The following is a 21036-nucleotide window of genomic DNA, read 5'->3' as shown; positions in this document are numbered from 1 at the left end:
TAACCTCTTCAGCACCAAAATTATCCACACTAACAGTTACAGTTACTACTTTCCCTCTATCTCTGTTGTGTACGTGTACAATACTACGTTTCACCAAACAACATGCTTTATTGACTAATTCATTACCTTGGAGTGGTCCTACAACACATATCAACTGGTAAGAAAGGCTCCACATTCACCCATAGCAATTTTCACTACTTCCTGACACAAAGTCATGCTAATCAAGCCTTAACATCGTTTTTCATGGTCCACACAGATTGTCTCAGATACTAGACACTCCTTGTGGCAGATCAACATTGACAACAGTTTCCCCTAACTGGAATCTCTTCCCATTACATTCCATTATGCATAGTTGAAGATCAGTTATGGCGAGATCTTGATGCAGAAAGTCTAAGCCTAGGTTCATGCTGTAGCCCTCACTTACATGAGACATGACCTCCATGAAACATCGCTAAAACTTCAACACCTCAAATGAAAAATTCATCACTACTGACTCCAGTGGTCATATATCTGTGTCCCCTAACCCATGCAAATTTTAACACGATGGGTTCAAACACCTCCTACCTACTAACTGTCTTGAGGCCATTGACAAATGTGCCCCTGTCTCTAACACAACTTTATATTCCCTATTCCCTACCATGTATCACACTCACTATGGGACACTCCAATCCTGTATTCATTTTTACTTAATTCATTTTTACTGAATTCATTTTTACTGTGTTCATCTTTCCTGAGAACTCCTTCTGGTAGCTCTGGGGTTCTCTCTTGAGCTGAATGGATGCTTCATACCACCCAGACCATCTCACGTATTACCCCTATATCCCTGCTGTTGGTCCATACTACTACTACTATTATTTCCATTGAACCGTATGGAGTCCGTGCCATCCCTATTATCCTCTGTGACTGGTAGCACTGTCTTTGCATGTGCCCTCCATAACTACAATTAAAATATCTTGCATTTGATGCAAACATACTTCTCCAATCCCTTACACCCACAGACAGATCAATCTCTTCATACCCCATACATGGAGACATATTAGCACACTAGAGTGCACCCTCCTAGACAAGTCTGGTGCCAAACCTCTCAGAAGTTGAAGCCCATGCTGCTCAGCTTCTTGTTACGGATTGCAACCAGAGATGGGTAATTTCATGGTCTGGTCATTCAGGAAGATTCCAGGAGCTAGGCAACATCACAAGGACATTATGTGGGACTGTGTTCTGGCAAGGGATAGGGGAACTTTTTGGTATTGGGTGCAGATGAAAGGACCATAATGGGGTTTAAAGAAATGCATAAAAATATGTGAAGTACTTGGTAACCAACTAGTCCCAAAAAGGTCAGAATGGATTAAGTAAGAGGGAAAAACTGGAACCTGATGGAATGGCTGACAGGAAACAGTGAAACCAAACTAAAATAAATATGAAAACACAGTAAGCTAAAAGAGAAAAGTAATCAGGCACTAACAATGGAATGCTGGTCAGTGGGTGGATATGTGGTATGAGAGGGACCATCAGTTCTAAATGGATAAGGTGATATTAGGAAGTCCATGTTGGAATAAGGGATGAGAGACAGGGCAGGGGGGGGGGGGGGGGGGGTTGTATTTGGTAAAGTCAATGTTCAAGTCCATGAGCACAGAAAATTATGGAACATAACACATTAATATTGTGAGAGTGATGGCATGGAATAAAGGTGAGGGGTCTGGGAATGGTGGGGTAGGCTCCTGGTCGTCTGGTGAGTGAACTGAGTCAGATAGGGTTCAATATTGGTGAAAAAGTGTTTCCACTTTAGTGACCAGTAAATGGACTGCATGTCCTTAACAAGTCCAGCATGATTGAATTTGGTAGTGGGACAAAAGATAAGGCCTTTGGAATGGGACAATATAAGGGGCATTCAAAAAGAAATGAGCCAGAGGCATAATTATGGAAACCAGTACCTGTATGTTAGAAATATTGACCCTGGCTGTTGAGACACTTGTCCCAATGTGACACAAGGCGGTGAATGGCTGTCTCATAATATTCCCAGGGTTGCAATGTTAACCAGTTTCACACGTACAGCTGGATGTTGTCGTCCAAGATGAATCGTTTGCCCCTCAGAGCCTTTTTAAGGGGACCAAAAGTGGCGTAAACACATGGAGAGAGGTCCAGACTGCATGGAGGGTGGCTGAAAACCTCCCATTTAAATTTCTGCAGGAGTACCATGACTGTGTTGGCTGTATGAGACTTTGCGTTGTGCAGCAGAATGACCCCAGGGGTGTGACCCCAGGGGTGAAACTGCCTCGTCGTTTTGATTTGGCGAAGGGTGGTCAAGGTTTGCGAGTAACGCTGGGCATTCACTGTTGTCCCATGCTGCAGGAAGTGAATCAGAAGGGGGCCATCTTGGTCAAAACGGATGTCAGCATAACCTTTCCTACACTCATGTGGATGGCCTTGGCTTTTTTTTGGGTGTGGTGACCCTGGATGCTTCCATTGGAAACTTTTTCATTTTGAACCTGGTTCGAAGTGATGACACCATGACTCATCTCCAGCCACCACTCATGTCAGGAATGCATTTCCTTCCAGAGCATAGTGCTGCAGATGAGCAAGACAGTCAGAAAACAAAGAATACCTCTTTGCTCTTCTGTTGACGCCTCTATGTCACTGTTCGCAATGTGACTGGCAGCGTTGGATGACCGGGCATGATGCTGCAAGACACATGAAGTGCACTCATGCCCTCTAGCGACGGACTGTGAACTTCCACACTCTGGTCGGAACCACACCTCATTACACACGCCATGATATTACCATCTTGCCACCGGTTTGATCATTTTGGACTCTGGCTCATTTCTTTCTCAATGTGCCTTAAACTCCTGTGGGACAAAATTTTTTTAAAGAAAGGTTTGTGACTGTGTTTCAGTTCCATTTAGGTTCCAGATTCTCTATGGTTAGTGGTGGGTGGGAGATAGTTAGTGTGTGGTAAACGTAGTAGGTTTGTGAGGTACATTTTGTCAGGTATATATTACACAAAAATCATGATAGTGAGGGAGGAAGTGTGAACAATTTGAAAATCTAGGAATAATTATATTGGGGAGAAGAATGAGAGACATGAGATGCTGCACAACAATCCGCATGGTCATGTAGCCATGTCATGGGTGTGGTCAAGACCAGAAGTGAGATTGTGTGTAGTTTGGAAGGTCACAGACACAACACAGGAAAGAAGAGAAAGAAAAAGATGGGTACTGAGTATAAAGTAATGCGTTACACAACAGTAACAAAGGAAAACAGCACTGGGTTGTGGGTGGGGGAAGTCATAGCACTGCATGGGGAAGTCATAGCACTGCTTGTGGTTGTCTGCAGAGATGTGGTGGGGACAGTGTAGGGCTGTTAGGTACAGTGTTGTTGAGCTGTGCTGGGGTGGGGAGAGGGGGGAGCAGAGAAGAGAGGAAAAGAGGAGGGAAGTAGAGAATGGCAAGACTAGTGGATGCATAGGCAGAACAGAAGGCCATTTAGTGGTCATCGATTAGTGAAGATTGGGACCATAGGGGCTATGGTAACAAAGGATATATTGCAGGGAGGGTCATCAAAACTTCGTGGTAAGGTTCTATGGGGCCAAACTGCTGAGGTCGTCAGTCCCTAGGCTTACACACTAATTAATGTAACTTACACTAAGGACAACACATACACACATGCCCAAGTGAGAACTCAAACCTCTGGCAGACGGAGCCGCACAAACCGTGTCAAGGCGCCTCAGCGCTCGCAGCTGCCCTCTGCAGTGAGAGTCCCCACCTGAATGATTCAGAAATGGTGTTGTCGATAGGATATCTCCAAATGGCGCAGGCTGTGAAGCAAACACTGAAGTCGAGTATGCTGCGTGCCATGTTCAGCAGCTGGGTGGTCCTGTTGTCTCTTGGCCACTGTTTATAAATGGCCATTCATACATGCAGGCAGCTTGTTAGTTGTCATGCCCACGTGGAAAGCAGCACAGTAGTTGCAACTTTGTCGATCACTTGGTTGCTTTCACGGTTATCCCTGCCACTGATGGGATAGGAAATGCCTGTGGCTGGAGTTGAGTATCTGGTGGTGGGAGGATGCATTCTATCTCTACTGCATGGATATAAGCAATAAGGTAAGGCTTAAGCAGCAGGGCGGAGTAGAGGTGGGCAAGAATATAGTGTATGTTGGTGGGCAGTGGAATTCCACTGTGGGAAGCATGCGAAGGATCGTGAAAGGTGGTTAGTGAATGGAGATACAAGGTAGAAAATCTCTTTCTGTAGAATGTTGGGTTGGGAATTTAATGTCTGTGAAGGCCTCAGTATATTTAGAGATGGACTGCACATCACTACAGATGTGTGAAACTACAGATGTGACAATCAGGTGCGGCTAGTGTGTAAGGAAGGTATTTCTTGAAAAGGAGTGGGTGGCAGCTGTCAAAGTGCAGGTATTGCTATTGATTGGAAGGTTTGGTACAGAAGGGAGTAGTTGCTTATTCATCCTTGAGTAGAGGTCAACATCAAGAAGGTGGCTTGTTGGCTTGAGGAGAACCATGTGAAGTGAAGGGGGAAGGAGGTGTTGAGGTTCTGGAGGAATGTAGATAGGGAGGTCTCGCCCCCAGTGCAAATCACAAAGATGTAATAACCAAATCTGAATCAGGTGAGGGGTTTGATATTCTCAGTCATAAGGAAGAACTCCCTTAGATGGTTCCAGGATTTTTTTTATATGTTGCCTTAAAAGGAGAAGTGATTGTGAATGAGAATATAGTTGGTCATGGTGACCAGGAAGGATTAGAGTCAGTTAGGCATTGCAAAAAGTGGTGTTCAAGAGGGGTCAGGACATAAGTATTGAAGATTTTAGTGGAAAGCAAGGTTGCATCAACTGTGAAGACTACAGTGCTATGTGGTAAAGTACAGGGTGTCCCACTCAAGCCTCCCTGATTTCAAAGACCTGGGATTGGAAAAAAAAGTAGATGCGACAATGAAAAATGCACCACATTGTAGAGCATCTCAAAGAATTTATTTATTTATCATCAATACACCTCTACATGTGAACCATTTGTAGCACAAAGAATATCGAGTCTATATTTAGTTTCTTGCCAAGTTCTTTTGGTCACATATATGTGGTCCTTCACGAATCCCCACATGAAGAAATCAAACAGCATAATGTCACGCGAATGTGGTGGCCAGGCAATGGGTCCTCCCCATTCGATCCAATGATTGGGAAATTTCCTATCCAGGAACTTGCGAACAGCCATTGACCAATGCGGTAGAGCTCCATCTTGTTGAAAAATTATGTTGGGTTGCAAGTCTTGTATCTGATTGTACACAAACTGCTCCAACATGTCCAGACACTTTGACCCATTCACTGTTTGTTGAATGGTCCAACAATCCTGTCGTGCATTAGCCCGGAGCAGACATTTAGTTTAGGGCTATCATGAACATGTTCAATGACAATGTAAGGATTTTGTGAGCCCCAAATCCAAACATTATGCCTATTAACCCTTCCTGGTAGATGAAAGGTTGCCTCATCTGAGAATAAACATCTTTTCAGGAAGCTGGCATCCATATCAATACGCTGCAGCATATTCACCGCAAATTTTTGTAGGCGTGGTTCGTCATTCGCCATCAAATGTTGCAGAATTTACTCTTTGAAAGCACGCATATGAATATGCTGTTGAACTACATGATGCAATGTTGATTGAGGTACATCAAGTTGCCTAGATGCTTGATGAATTGACTTACATGGGCTTCTGAGAAACATTTGTCTGATATCCTCCACTGTCTCTTCTGAAACTCCATAGCGTACACCACCAGGATGTTTCAGAACACTTCCTGTTGCTAGAAACTTCCTATAGCATTGCTTAAATGTTTTCACATCAGGTGGATCACTGGAGTTGAGTATCTGGTGGTGGGAGGATGCATTCTATCTCTACTGCGACAATAATTTCCTTGCTCAGTAATCTGCGATTTTGTTTCTGTGACCCACACTATTGCCTGCACGTGCTGCTAGGGAGTCACCATTTTCACTTCATGTGACTGTGCTGCAATCTGGCGATGTACTTGGCACTTCTGACGAGGGACTATAAATTCTTTGAGATGCTCTACAATGTGGTGCATTTTTCATTGTTGTATCCTCCTGCCTTCAACCTTTGCTAGTTCCTGTTCCCCACTTACCTATTCCCTTCCCTGCTCTGAGTCCAGCAGGAAACAGCCTTCATTTCCACCAACACACCCACAAGTCTTTTAGTAGTGGATCACTTACGTAAGGATACTGGACATTTTAAGGTTATTTCAGTTTAAGAACAACATAATTCACATAATTCATATAAACAGGGTAAAGATTTTTATGTACTTAAGATTCCTAGTTTGACAAGAATGGTACACACAGATGGCCGTGACCTTGTAGAAGAAACCATCTGGCATTTGCCTGAAATAATTTAGGGGAACCACAGAAAACCAAAATCAGTGTGACTGGGTAAAGATCCCCCTGAATGTATGGCCAATCAGTTTAAAGTGTTTGGTTTATCCCTGGTGTAAAATACGGTTCACAATGAAGTTCTTTAACAATGTACAAGGCTAATGCTACACTATTCATTCATTTCTCACTTACAATGACTGCACTCTTGTTACTTCATAATGTCATAGCTGACATGAAACTATAGCGCCAATGTTTGGTTTCCATTTGCTAGCCTGAAAAATTGAGTCAGCATGCCAACATCATGAGATGTTGAGCTAAGAAAGAGGCTAAAGTATTTTTATTATAAATTGCATAGATCTGGGAATAAACTTTCCAGAAAATAAGAAAGAAGAAGCTAAAAACATAGCATGGAAAGTAAAGTGAAATGATAGTTGTTTTATTATTAGTATCATCATCACTCACTTACGTTCCTGGTATATAATTTTATCAAACCCCAACTCTGTGTTATCTAATTAATCCTGTACTGTATAGAATATATTGCTGAACAGCTGCTTTTTTAAACAAAGCAAGACTTGAAATTGTCAGAAAAGAGAGCACAACAATATGCATTATTTATAAATTTTAATGGCCTTGCTCAGAATATAACGTAATATCAACTAGATGATGACCAGTTTTCATTGGCTAACAGCCATCCTCAGATCAATGGCAACAATAAAAACCCTCTTAACATTTTTTAAAAACATTGTTTTTTAAAAGTACTGATAGAAAAACCTGGCACTGCACAGGTATTTATTTACAACTGTGCATCCACACACATACCACACAGCATATGGTACTGTGTTAAATGTTTAAGATGTATCTCCTGAACTAAGTGTCATATCATGATATACTATTGGAAGTATATTCAGCAACAAATGTGGATACTGTGTATTAGATGTATTGCCAGTAGGGTTAGTAGCAAACAAGTAATAAATTTAAATGTCATACTTGATAGGGTAGTTTTTCACACATATCATTTTTATGGCATCATACCTTCTGAATTACGAGTCATACAATGATATAATTTTGCGTTTACATGTTTAAAGGGACACCCTTCTCTAAAATTATGGTTCTTCAACACAAGTTCACAATACAAAAAAAACTTTCTACCTTTTAAGCAGGTCAATATTACTTTAGCTATGTAACTAAAAGAATTCCATATGATTTTGTACACAATGTATTATATTTTGGGCTACAATGTATAAAAAGAAATTACTTTATTTTCTTTGTTACAATTGGTGTGTACTAACTCTGTCTGTAGAGTTAAAATTACTCTTCTTTTAAAAACATTTGAAATCACTAAATATTCAGCACACTTAAAATTTCTATTATTAATTGCACAGCTTCATGCTAATTATTAAATTTATTTCTGGATTCATTTATAAAATAATAATAGAAATTAATAGAAAGTCATTTGTCAACTAAATTTGTGAACTCTTTGGAATATTGTTAGTACCGCAGAATGAGTCAGTAGTGCGCATGCCTCTGATGTGATCCAACGTGTTTTTAATATTATCTATAACAATGTAATTTTTTATTTTAAAGTGGAAATTGTAAAGACAGTGTGCTACAGAAAAATGTAATAGAATAAAAAAAATACAGAAATAGAATTACAGTACAGGCTTACTTCAGCATTATCATGTCATTTGGAAATCACAATTTCAAAAAGTTCAGCATCAAGAATTAACTCCCAGATGAGAAGAACTGGAGTCAACTACGAGAAAAATTTGCAACAGCTTCAAAAGCTCTTGCCAAAAGTATTATTGTGATTTATGTTCCAGAGTCAAGAATTGAAGCAGTAAAGAAAATGAAACTTCCTGGCAGATTAAAACTGTGTGCCGGACCACTCCTCAAAGAAAGGATATTGCGGAGACATGGCTTAGCCACAGCCTAGGGGATGTTTCCAGAATGAGATTTTCACTCTGCAGTGGCGTGTGTGCTGATATGAAACTTCCTGGCAGATTAAAACTATGTGCCAGACCAAGACTCAAACTCAGGACCTTTGCCTTTCGCAGGCAAGTGCTCTACCAACTGAGCTACCCAAGCACGACTCACGACCCATCCCCTAGGCTGTGGCTAAGCCACGTCTCCACAATATCCTTTCTTTCAGGAGTGCTAGTCTTGCATGGTTCGCAGGAGAGCTTCTGTTAAGTTTGGAAGGTAGGAGACGAGGTACTGACGGAAGTAAAGGTGTGAGAACGAGGCATGAGTCGTGCTTGGGTAGCTCAGTTGGTAGAGCACTTGCCCGCGAAAGACAAAAGTCCGGAGTTCGAGTCTTGGTCAGGCACACAGTTTTAATCTGTCAGGAAGTTTCATTTTCTTTACTGCTTCAGTTCTTGACTCTGGAACATAAATCACAATAATACTTTTGGCAAGAGCTTTTGCAGCTGTTGCAAATTCTTCTGCATTATTTACTACTATTTTTTTCTGGAGTATGGAATGAAAATTGACTCTCTCCAGTTCTCCTCTAATGCCATCATGTGGACCCTTTCCATAAGCTGTTTCAAAGTAACTTCAGTCAGATTTTACACCAAAATCTTCTCAATAAAAAAGATCACAAACAGAGAACCGGCTTTTGAACTGACTTGCAACTCCATCACTAAAGTAATGGACATGTGAAATTGGAAACCCAACTTTTGTTTTCAGATGTGCTAAAATTGCCTGATTGAAAGAATGGACACTATCCTTACTATGTTCTAAAGAAGCAGATACAACACAGTAGTTTATATGCTTCAGTTCAGGACACCTGTAATACGCAATGGCTGTAAAAATGGACACACTGAGTGAACACCAGTGAGCCTGCATGATCTCAGATCGATGTTTTATCGAAAAGTTTTCTGAGAAATCCTCTAGTACAACAATGTCTGTTTCGGGAAAGGCACATTTTAACATGCGCAACTTGGACTGCTGCCTATGCGCATAGTAAACATGCCTGGTCAAAGTCTGCAATTGTAAATAAACTTGTTCCTTTGCTTCTGACAACTTTGTTTGCATTTGTTGTTTCTTTGTATGACCTTCTCCTAGATATTCTTCTGTTTAAATCTAACCCTTCAAAATAGCTGTCAAGATTTGAAGTGCCACTCTCTTCACAATTCCTGTCTATACAGCTGACATTGGTGGAATCACAAACTGTTTTCTCAAGTACTTCATATAAACTTTTTGGTATGCATGGCACATGTTGTTCAAAGACCTTAATAACATAGCAGCATTTTCATGCTAAGTGCAGACGCAAACTTCTCGATCTCTTAGTGTTATAGGTACAACATGCTTTGGTCGTAATTGTTTAAATTTTGACAGTCCAATAGGTAATGTAACTCCCCATACTCTTTGCAGAAAAGTTCATAAATTTGTTTAATAATGTATAACAAAAATCTCTTTTGTCTGTACTCTTTACCATGTTTAACAGAAATGAATTCCTTTCTTCCAGGGCACTGCCAGCTTATGTCATCTCTTTCATAAAAATGTATCATCTTCTGTATTGTTTAATTTGGCACAGAATCTCTTCTTTTTTTTCTTTCAAATACTGATTGTTTTGGTTTTACATTCCTAGCAGTAAAGCCAGCAACTTCAAAAAAATTATTAAGTTTTTGAGGTGCAAAGGATTTGATGAGTTTTCCAAGAACTGAGGGATGCTTGGAAGGTGATTTTGGGAGACATCTCTTGATCCTAGAGGTAGCTTTACCCCAATGTGCTAGGTGACATTTTTAATGTTTTATCTGCACTAGTTTGACGAGCAAGGGAGCACTGCATCTTTTTCTTTTCTTTTTCACATTTTCGTAAATGACCTATCTTTCCCTCAGCTAATAACTTCTGTCGTTTTGCTTTCTTTCTCTCACGATCTTTTTGACGATACAGTTCTGCTGTTCCTCATTCATTTTTTGTTTTCTGCATTCCTTATCATGCTCGGCACCAGTTTTGGCCCCCACACCTGCACATATATTCAAGAAACTTGTTAAGTCTATAACTGAACCAAAGAAACAATTGAATTTACATTACATTTCCAAAAATCTCATAATAAGCCATTGATGTACATTACATTTTATTTGCAAGCTCAAAGAGTGAATATATGCTCAGCTCAAAGGAGATATGTCACGTTTGTTTAGAGTATAAATTAAAAATTACAAAGCTAAGAAATTGAGAAATTCTTTTTACATGTTTTTAACCCATTACTGGCCATTTTCCCTTTATTTGGGTCGTGTATATTTTACTTATTTCTACATAAGCAATGGATATTTTAGCCTTTATTGTTGCACCTGTAGGATCAACTAACTGCTATAATGCCTGTAAATGTAAAAGAAATAACTTTTTTCTAAGTACTTCACATCAGGAAAATTATAAATTTGCCGATTTTTTGTTCTCACACTTGGCAGCATTGTATGTCTGCTGGTAGTTCCTGGATGACATTGAGCTGTGATTTAGTTGTCTGGGTGTGTTTGTTATGAACATATGGATGTCCGTGTAAGATTAACTATACTTTAGATTTTTTTCAAGTAAGTGCAATATCGATATATTTTATGCATTCTAATAATGGGGCAATGTCATGTTACACTATCCTTGTATACACCTATTATACAGAGAAGAATTGCATTCTACATTCTTTATATCTGCTTTTTTTCATATTCTACTCGAATTTTACAATTCCAACAGGATAAAAACATGCCGCATGGACTTACACTTGAATAAATTCTAGCAGAACTAGAGAACCATCAAGAGAGTGACGATGAAGATGATGACGTAGAATTGGTGATTATTCCACCTGATGCAGATGTAATTTTTTTAATACCCCATTTTTTAAATCCACATCATTAACTTTCCTTTTCAACATCACCTCCTCCCTTGCTCTCTCTGTCTCTCTCTCTCTCTCTCTCTCTCTCTCTCTCTCTCTCTCTCTCTCTCTCTCTCTCTCTCTCTGTCTCAGAATTTTAAAGTTAATGGCTAAGGAATACATGAAATTCTCTGTAAATTACATAATTGTTTACCTAAATGTGCCTCCTTCTTCTTAACATAAAATTAAGGCACATCTCTTTCAAACCACTGAGCTAACATTAATAAACACATTAAAAAGTTTTGCATCACCTTGGTTCCAAGAGTATCAGAATCTGTACAGAAAATTGGAATAGAGATCAACATAAACATCATTTCCGCCATTTTTTATAGCTCATCAAAACCATACGTTGCATGTTGTACTACCATACACTGAGACCTTCAGATGTGTGGTCCAGATTGCTGTACCTTCAGTAGCACATCCTCTTGCATTGATGCATGTCTGTATCCATTGTGGCATACTATCCACAAGTTGATCAAGGCACTGTTGGGTCCTGATTGTCCGACTCCTAAACGACGATTCGGTGTAGATCCCTCAGAGTGGTTGGTGGGTCACATTGCCCATAAACAGCCCTTTTCAATCTACACTCCTGGAAATGGAAAAAAGAACACATTGACACCGGTGTGTCAGACCCACCACACTTGCTCCAGACACTGCGAGAGGGCTGTACAAGCAATGATCACACGCACGGCACAGCGGACACACCAGGAACCGCGGTGTTGGCCGTCAAATGGCGCTAGCTGCGCAGCATCTGTGCACCGCCGCCGTCAGTGTCAGCCAGTTTGCCGTGGCATACGGAGCTCCATCGCAGTCTTTAAAACTGGTAGCATGCCGCGACAGCATGGACGTGAACCGTATGTGCAGTTGACGGACTTTGAGCGAGGGCGTATAGTGGGCATGCGGGAGGCCGGGTGGACGTACCGCCGAATTGCTCAACACGTGGGGCGTGAGGTCTCCACAGTACATCGATGTTGTCGCCAGTGGTCGGCGGAAGGTGCACGTTCCCGTCGACCTAGGACCAGACCGCAGCGACGCACGGATGCACGCCAAGACCGTAGGATCCTACGCAGTGCCATAGGGGACCGCACCGCCACTTCCCAGCAAATTAGGGACACTGTTGCTCCTGGGGTATCGGCGAGGACCATTCGCAACCGTCTCCATGAAGCTGGGCTACGGTCCCGCACACCGTTAGGCTGTCTTCCGCTCACGCCCCAACATCGTGCAGCCCGCCTCCAGTGGTGTCGCGACAGGCGTGAATGGAGGGACGAATGGAGACGTGTCGTCTTCAGCGATGACAGTCGCTTCTGCCTTGGTGCCAATGATGGTCGTATGCGTGTTTGGCGCCGTGCAGGTGAGCGCCACAATCAGGACTGCATACGACCGAGGCACACAGGCCCAACACCCGGCATCATGGTGTGGGGAGCGATCTCCTACACTGGCCGTACACTTCTGGTGATCGTCGAGGGGACACTGAATAGTGCACGGTACATCCAAACCGTCATCGAACCAATTGTTCTACCATTCCTAGACCGGCAAGGGAACTTGCTGTTCCAACAGGACAATGCACGTCCGCATGTATCCCGTGCCACCCAACATGCTCTAGAAGGTGTAAGTCAACTACCCTGGCCAGCAAGATCTCCGGATCTGTTCCCCATTGAGCATGTTTGGGACTGGATGAAGCGTCATCTCACGCAGTCTGCACGTCCAGCACGAACGCTGGTCCAACTGAGGCGCCAGGTGGAAATGGCATGGCAAGCCGTTCCACAGGACTACATCCAGCATCTCTACGATCGTCTCCATGGGAGAATAGCAGCCTGCATTGCTGCGAAAGGTGGATATACACTGTACTAGTGCCGACATTGTGCATGCTCTGTTGCCTGTGTCTATGTGCCTGTGGTTCTGTCAGTGTGATCATGTGATGTATCTGACCCCAGGAACGTGTCAATAAAGTTTCCCCTTCCTGGGACAATGAATTCACGGTGTTCTTATTTCAATTTCCACGAGTGTATATCAGGCATGTTCGATAGGGTTCATGTCTGGAGAAAATGCTGACCAGGCTAGTCGAGCACCTACTGAAATAGCTAAAGGAGAATTAAAAGATGCATTTTATACAGAGCTTAATGGAGTTCTTAGACAAACAAATTCTAGGCACATAAAAATTTTAATGGGTGACTTGAACACAAAAGTTGTTTCAGAAAATGAAGGGCTTGAACATACCATGGGTGTGCATGGTGTGGGGATCAGGAATGTAAATGGTGAATTGTTGACAGATATGTGTGCTGAACATAACCTAGTCCTTGGAGGCACATTGTTTCCACAATGTAACTGTCATAAGATAATGTGGGTTCCTACAGACTACATTACCGAAAATCAAATAGACCACATAGTAATAAGCTGCAAGTTCTGGCACTCTCTGTTGGATGTCAGAAGCAGAAGAGGAGCAGACATTGGAAGTGACCACCACCTCGTTTTGGCGGAATTCAGACTGAAGATAGTGGCAAATAGAACTAAGCTCAATCACAAGTGCAAGAAAATAGATGTGACTAGGTTAAATGACCAACAGATCAAAGAAACATTTGCATTTGCACTACAAAACAGATTCCAGGTCCTCTCTGAAGAAAACTTTATGGAAGGGGGAACTGAAACATGTTGGCAAAAAATCAAAGACAGTTATTCAGATGTGGAAGAAAAATTCTTAGGATTTAAGGCACATCAAAGGAAGGAATGGATCTCCGATGCTTCATGGAATGAAATCAGCTACAGGAAAGAACTAAAACTTAAGTTAAATCTTTGTAAGGTAAGAGCGCAGAAGAGTCAAGTGCATAAAGAATACATGGAGGTGAACAAAAAAGCGAAAATATGACTACGTTGAAATAAAAGGAAATGGGTAGATGAGCAAGCAAAATTAGCAGAATAGGCAGCCAAGGAAATACGAGAACTTCAGATGTAAAGGACCAGATAAGAACAAGAATGGGGTGATGCTTACAATTCAACAGGCACAGCCACAGCGATGGGGGGAGCACTTCACGGAACTGTTAAATTGTGAAGACAACCAAGAGGAACAGGTAAGAGATGTTCCAGAGGAAGTCGAAGAAGATCAAGACATAAATTTGCAGTGCCCCACAATGGGCAAAATTAGGATGGTTTTGAAAACACTAAAGAATACAAAGGCTTCAAGCCTAGACAACATAACACCGAAGCTCTTAAAAGCCATTATTGAAAGTACTGTTAAAACACTCTATCCCTTGCTGAAGCATATTTGCCTTTAAGAGAATTCTCCAAAGAAGTGGAAAAATGGTTTGGTGGTAAAACTCCCAAAAAAGGGAAATTTGTCAGACTGTAATAACTGGCGTGGTATTACATTGTTGTCAATGCCCAGTAAGGTCCTCACCAGAATTATTTTAAACAGAATTAAAGAGTCTCTTGAAAAGCAACTGCATAAAGAACAGGCGAGGTTTAGGGCACAACAAAGTTGTGTTGATATTATTAACACTCTTAGAATCATTTTAGAGCAAAGCAAAGAATTCCAAGCAACCATGTACCTGGCAATCATTGATTTTCAAAAGGCCTTTGATTCCATTAAACATAAAGTGCTCTGGCAGGTGTTGCAAAAGTATGGCATACCACAGAAGATCTTAAACATCATAAAATATCTATATGATGGCGACAAATGTTACATACTCCACAAGAGAAATATGACAGAGCCCATAAAAGTAACAACTGGAGTCTGGCAGGGTTGCATTTTATCACCAACACTTTTTCTACTTATTCTAGACTCAGTTATGAGAAGAGTCATAGCAGGCAGGACACGAGGAAGCCAGTGGGGGATCCATGAATGTCTGGAGGATTTGGATTTTGCAGACAACATAGTTTTATTAGCTCAAAGGCTGACTGATATGCAAGCTAAATTAAACTTGCTGAAACAAGAAGCAGAGACTGCTGGCCTCAAGATAAATACAGGTAAAACAAAGGAAATGAGAGTAAATTCAGGGAACATGGAGTTACCACTGTTAACAGGGGAGCAGCGGGTGGAGACTGTCAACTCATTCCTATATCTCCGTAGTACAGTGATGGAAGACGGTGGAGCTGGAGATAACGTGAAAAACCACATTAATGAGGCAAATGCTGCCTTCATAAAATTGTATCCAATATGGAAAAATAGAAATATCATGTATAAAACAAAAATCCGTATTTTTAATACAAATGTGAAGGCTGTCCTTCTGTAGTCGAGTGAAAGCTGGAAAATGAATAAAAAGATAACATCCCAGTTACAAAGCTTCATAAATAGATGTCTTCGATGCATCGTGACTACGTATCTGGTGGCCATAAAAAATATGTAATGAGGAGCACTGGCGAATAATAAACCAGATACCTATAGAAGACCAGATACGAGAGAGAAAGTGGGGTTGGTTGGGGCACACCTTGAGAAAACCTGATGGAGCCATCGAGGAAAAAGCATTGGAATGTAATCCCCAGGGAACAAGGAAGAGAGGAAGACCTAGGGGCACATGGAAGAGAACACTGGAAAGGGAAGCAAAAAGAGTTGACAAGACCTGGGCAGAATTGTGGCAAACAACCAAAGACAGAGACAGATGGCGAGTTTTCCTGGATGCCCTATGCCCCCACAGGGGGCCACAGGAACTAAGCCAAGTAAGTCTACTTGAGCGATGTCATTATCCTGAAGGAAGTCATTCACAAGATGTGCATGATGGGGGCGCAAATTGTCGGCCATGAAGACATATACTTCGCCAATATGCTGCCGATATGGTTGCACTGTCAGTCAGAGAATGGCATTCACTTATCATACAGCCGTTTGGTCCATTGCATGATCACCAGCAATGTACATCGGCCCCCCATAATGCCACCTCAAAACAGCAGGGAACCTCTACCTTGCTCCACTCGCTCGACAGTGTGTCTACCTCCGATGGCTGTCTGGTTGAAGGCATATGAGACACTCATCAGTGAAGAGAACACGATGCTAATCTTGAGTGGTCCATTCGGCATGTTGTTGGGCCCAACTGTACCGCGCTGCATGGTGTGGTTGCAAAGATGGACCTTGCCATGGACGTCGGAAATGAAGTTGCGCATCATGCATCCTATTGCACAGAGTTTGAGTCATAACATGATGTCCTGTGGCTGCACAAAAAGCATTATTCAACATGATGGCGTTGCTGTCAGGGCTCCTCCAAGCCATAATCCATATGTAGTGGTCATCCACTGCAGTAGTAGCCCTTTGGAGCGTGAGCGAGGCATGTCATCGACAGTTCCAGTCTCTCTGTATATCCTCCATTTCCAATCAACATTGCTTTGGTTCACTCTGAGATGCCCGGACACTTCCATTGTTGAGAGCCCTTCCTGGCACAAAGCTACAATGCAGACGGTATTGACCGTTTAGGCATGATTGAACTTCCTGGTGGAATGACTGAAACTTATCAGCAGTTGGTCCCCTCTGTCTAATAGGTGCTGCTTATGCATGGTTGTTTACATCTTGGGTGTATTTAGTGACATCTCTGAACAGTCAAAGGGACTGTGTCTGTGATAGAATATCCACAGTATATTTCTATCTTCAGGAGTTCTGGGAACTGGGGTGACGCAAAACTTTTTTTGATGTGTGTATAATCATACAACAGATTTCATCAAATACTAGACAGAGGTGCATTGGCTCTATTGACCAGCTGAAATTTCAGAATGAAAAATATTTACACATATGTGATTTAAAATGAAACAAGATTCTAATTAAGTGTTTCATGTATAATTCTAATCTTATGCAAACACTCTAGATATAACTGATGGCTATCAAACCACTATAATGCTAACGCACATTGTCCAACACAGAACTACAAAAGAAATTAAAATTATGGCTCCTGAATAATCCTGTAAATTCAATAGAAGAGTTTCTAGATTTAGTATACTCATATGATGGAAGACCACCTATCTGAAAATATGTGAATCTCAGATCTGAATACTGTGTCACAAACTGTAAATTCCTGAATCTATGTATTCCAATAGCAAACTGGTTTTACATATAGTCCATACATGCAACATTGTTCTCTCAACTAAATTTAGAAAAAGTTGTGTAGATAATAATGCCACGCAATAATATGTAACTCAATAAGTAAGGCTCTGACTTATCCAGAAGACTGGAACAGAGAAAACTTTTTTTGTAATCAGTTGATGTTGGATCAAAATAAATAAATAAATAAATGTTAGTTAAAAGGGGATGGGTAGACTGAGAATCAAATGAGAACAGTTTTCTTTAACAGATCAACCTAGTTATACCTCATGGACCAATTCAAATCTTTAACTAACCACTGATTGTTCTTTGTCATTGCCAAATTCAAAGAATTTGTCTTGCACTAAACTGGGCACATGTTCTTTCTGGAGACTGCTCTTCCAGTATATACATTTGAACACAGCCCAGTTTCAAATTGTCACAAACATAAAAATACAGCAAATATTCCAGTAAGGAGTAAAAACAAATATATCTGTGTTGTATTATTGTTAAATCAATACCTTCAAAAAATGTAAAAGAAAAAGAAGGAAGCAATCACAGGTAATTAAATAAGTAGCATACATTTAATGCACACATCAAAAAAAGTTTTGTATCATCCCTGTTTCCACAACTCCTGAATACAGACACTGACTGTGGATATTGTATCACAGACACAGTACCATTGACTGTTCAGAGATGTCACTAAACACATCCAAAGATTTAAGCAACTATGCATGAGCAGTGCCTATTATATGGAGGGGGTCCAACAGCCGATCAGTTCCAGTCATTCCACCAGGAGGTACATGGCACGAGTTGTCTGTAGTTCAACCATGCCTAGGCAGTCAATACTGCGGTTCAGTCATGTCTGCATTGTTACTTTGTGCCAGGAAGGACTCTCAACAAGGGAAGTGTCCAGGCCCCTCAGAGTGAACATGCAAGAGGATATGCTACTGGGCATTAGAGGTACAGGTGTGTACAGCAATCTGGATCACTATCTCTGAAGGTCTCGCTGTATGGTGGTACAGCATGCAAATTGTGGTTTTCATGTGCAATAAAAAGGGTGGAAAAAATGTTTTAAGTTGATCTCTAGTCCAGTTTTCTGTACAGGTTCCAGAACTCTCTGAACCGAAGTGACGCAAAACTTTTTTTGATGTGTGTATAATTATACCATTCAGTATCAGTTAATAATTCTTAAATATATATAAAGGAGTCATTTACAACCTGAATAATGACTTTTTTACAGGGCCACTCTGGTTCAAGCCCAATGAACCTCATCCACTCTTCTTGCCTTAGGACAAAGTCAAGAGCAAAGTAAACTCCGCGCCCTGTTGCTTCCACGCGACCATTTATACCACCTTGATCTATAGGCTTTCCAGTGGCTACTGACAATGCAGCTAGATCACTGTAACCTATGAAAATTAAGACAAAGGATTAAATACTAACAGATTTGATGTTAATATTGTCAAATTCAGGGAACAAGACAAATATTGAAATTAGTATCTACAACACACCAGATATCTATCTGTGTTCATTAATCTGCACAATATCATAACGTAGTTACCTAGTATTACAAAGAGAATTTAATGACGATTTTAGCAGTCTGAAAATATGTTTGATCATATTTACTGGAATTAAGTAAAGACTATATGACAGAATGCTTACTCATTCATAGCATGTCATTCTACCAGGTACATGCAAATAGGGAACTTCACAGCAATGAGTTGGTAGGTAAATCAACCAAAGGATTTTCTCAAAGAAACTTGTTTGCAAAGTAAGTACTACATGCAGCAACCCTGTTGCTATATATCTGTAATGACAACTGAAAATTCTTGCTGGAATTAGTCTAGATTAGATGAATTCTTCATTGCATGGATTGATGTTGAGGAGATTCTTGTGAATATGGAACATTATGTGTCATTAATAAGACAATAAGGTAATAATAATGATGATAATGATAATACATTCAGAAAATGAACTGGTTCTGTCTCGAATTTCATCAAAGGCGTAGAAAGAGTTGGCTCCAAGTAGGTTCCTATGGTTACAGTCAAGTTATTGAAAATGGGTCTTACTGAATAGTGGATTACTTCTTGGACTTAAATGCCTTCAGGTCTTTATGTTGATTGTTCTTGTTCATAGTACTGCTTTTTTTAAATGAGATGATTGTTGGAACAGAAGATATACTATTTATTACTTACAATGAATTTCACTAATGAACAAATATGCTGAGAAGCATTAGTTAGCACACCTGGTTCTCTGAACAGGCTTCTACATGATTTTCATAAAATCACAGCACAAATAATGCATAGTACAAGCTTTTGGACTCTGAAAAATTTTGTTTTACTTGAAGAGTTACTGTAAAATATGATGGGGCATACCATATGACCCTATGGGATGAAAGGAAGCATAGAATGCCATCTTTTTTATTTATAACAATATTGTGAAAAGAATAGATTGCTACTCATCACATAAAGGCACTGAGTTGCAGATAGGCACAATCGAAACCCCATTAAACATTTAAGCTTCCAGCCAAAAGGGCTTCTTCAGTAATAGAAAGTACACACACATTCAGACAAGCACAACTCACACTCACATAGGGCCACTGTCTCCAACAGTCTGGCAACAGCGGCCAGAAACAGTCACCACGTATGAGCGAGTTGTGCATGTGTGAATGTATGTGTGCTTCCTATTTCTGAATAAGGCCATTGGGCAGGAAGCTTAAATATTTAGTACCTATTGGTTGTGCCTGTCTGGAACTCAGTGCCTCCTCTACGTGGTGGGTAGCTATCCATCAACTTCATAAAACTGTTGTTATTCCATCATCAACTTTCCACTGTCAGCTTTCTTATTTTTAAGTTTATTTTTATGTCTGATGACATTTGTGATACATATAATTATTTTTTTACACACTTCAACACTTCACTGTATGTTCCTTCAAGTGAATTTATTATGAAGTTGTAATCCCAGGAATTTAACATTGTCTACCTCTTTCATCTGCACTTCTTCACACTTTATGCATATGCTGTATGGAAACCTTTTACACATTCTGAACTGCTTGTAGTGTGTCTTTTCATAAGTTGATGTCAGTGAGTTGGTTATAGACAATTTATTAAGGACTATGAAAATGTCATTAACAGTCCTTTCTAGATCTATGTTCAATTTACTATTTATTTCAGTCTGCAAACAAAACAAACTTTTTATGTGGCAATATAACTAATGATAGGTCATCAATGTATACAAGAAAATGCAATGGCCCCATGCAGAATACTATTACAAATACTTCCCAATCTTTGCACGATATGACTTGATCTATTTTACAGCAGTGCCAATGACACCATATTTTTCTGATTTCCTTTAAAGGTTGTATTGGTTCATGCAGAGAAATTCCTTTAGCAAATCATAGAAAATACCTGTAGTCTGTAATTTACTAACCAATGAATTCAGTACATTCTCACTACATCTGCAAATAGCCTCGTCAATATTAAAATCCTTCAGGTCCTGGACTCAAACCTTGCTTCAATTTTAAAAGACAAGGAACTGGTCCTGTGATGTTTTGGTCTGATTGCATTCATACTATTGCAGCAGGAATGAACATAAACCAGTGCAAATGACAAACTTTATCACATAATTACACCAATGAAAAAAATAAATAAAATAAAAAACAGATAATTATTCATATCATTACTGCCTATAAGTAGTGAAGAACCAACGTAATGATTGTCCATTTACAACATAAATTTCTCACTAATATACGATAAGCAAATAATTTGATTTATTTATCCTTAGAAAATAGTTTTTC

At 40.4% G+C, this 21036-nt stretch overlaps 1 protein-coding gene across 2 annotated transcripts in view; it reads right to left on the bottom strand.

Moving 5' to 3' along the window:
* The window catches only part of LOC126272020 (glutamate dehydrogenase, mitochondrial-like), a 196262-nt gene that overhangs the window by 107420 nt on the left and 67806 nt on the right, over nucleotides 1-21036 (bottom strand). For both annotated transcript variants that reach the window (XM_049974518.1, XM_049974528.1), the window contains one exon: nucleotides 18462-18649. In XM_049974518.1, the coding sequence (XP_049830475.1) occupies nucleotides 18462-18649 (188 nt within the window). The remainder of the gene's footprint in view (nucleotides 1-18461; nucleotides 18650-21036) is intronic.

This window comes from Schistocerca gregaria, chromosome 1, assembly GCF_023897955.1.
Source record: "Schistocerca gregaria isolate iqSchGreg1 chromosome 1, iqSchGreg1.2, whole genome shotgun sequence".
Classification (NCBI taxonomy): Eukaryota; Metazoa; Arthropoda; class Insecta; order Orthoptera; family Acrididae; genus Schistocerca; species Schistocerca gregaria.
This window is presented reverse-complemented; position numbering and strand designations above follow the sequence as displayed.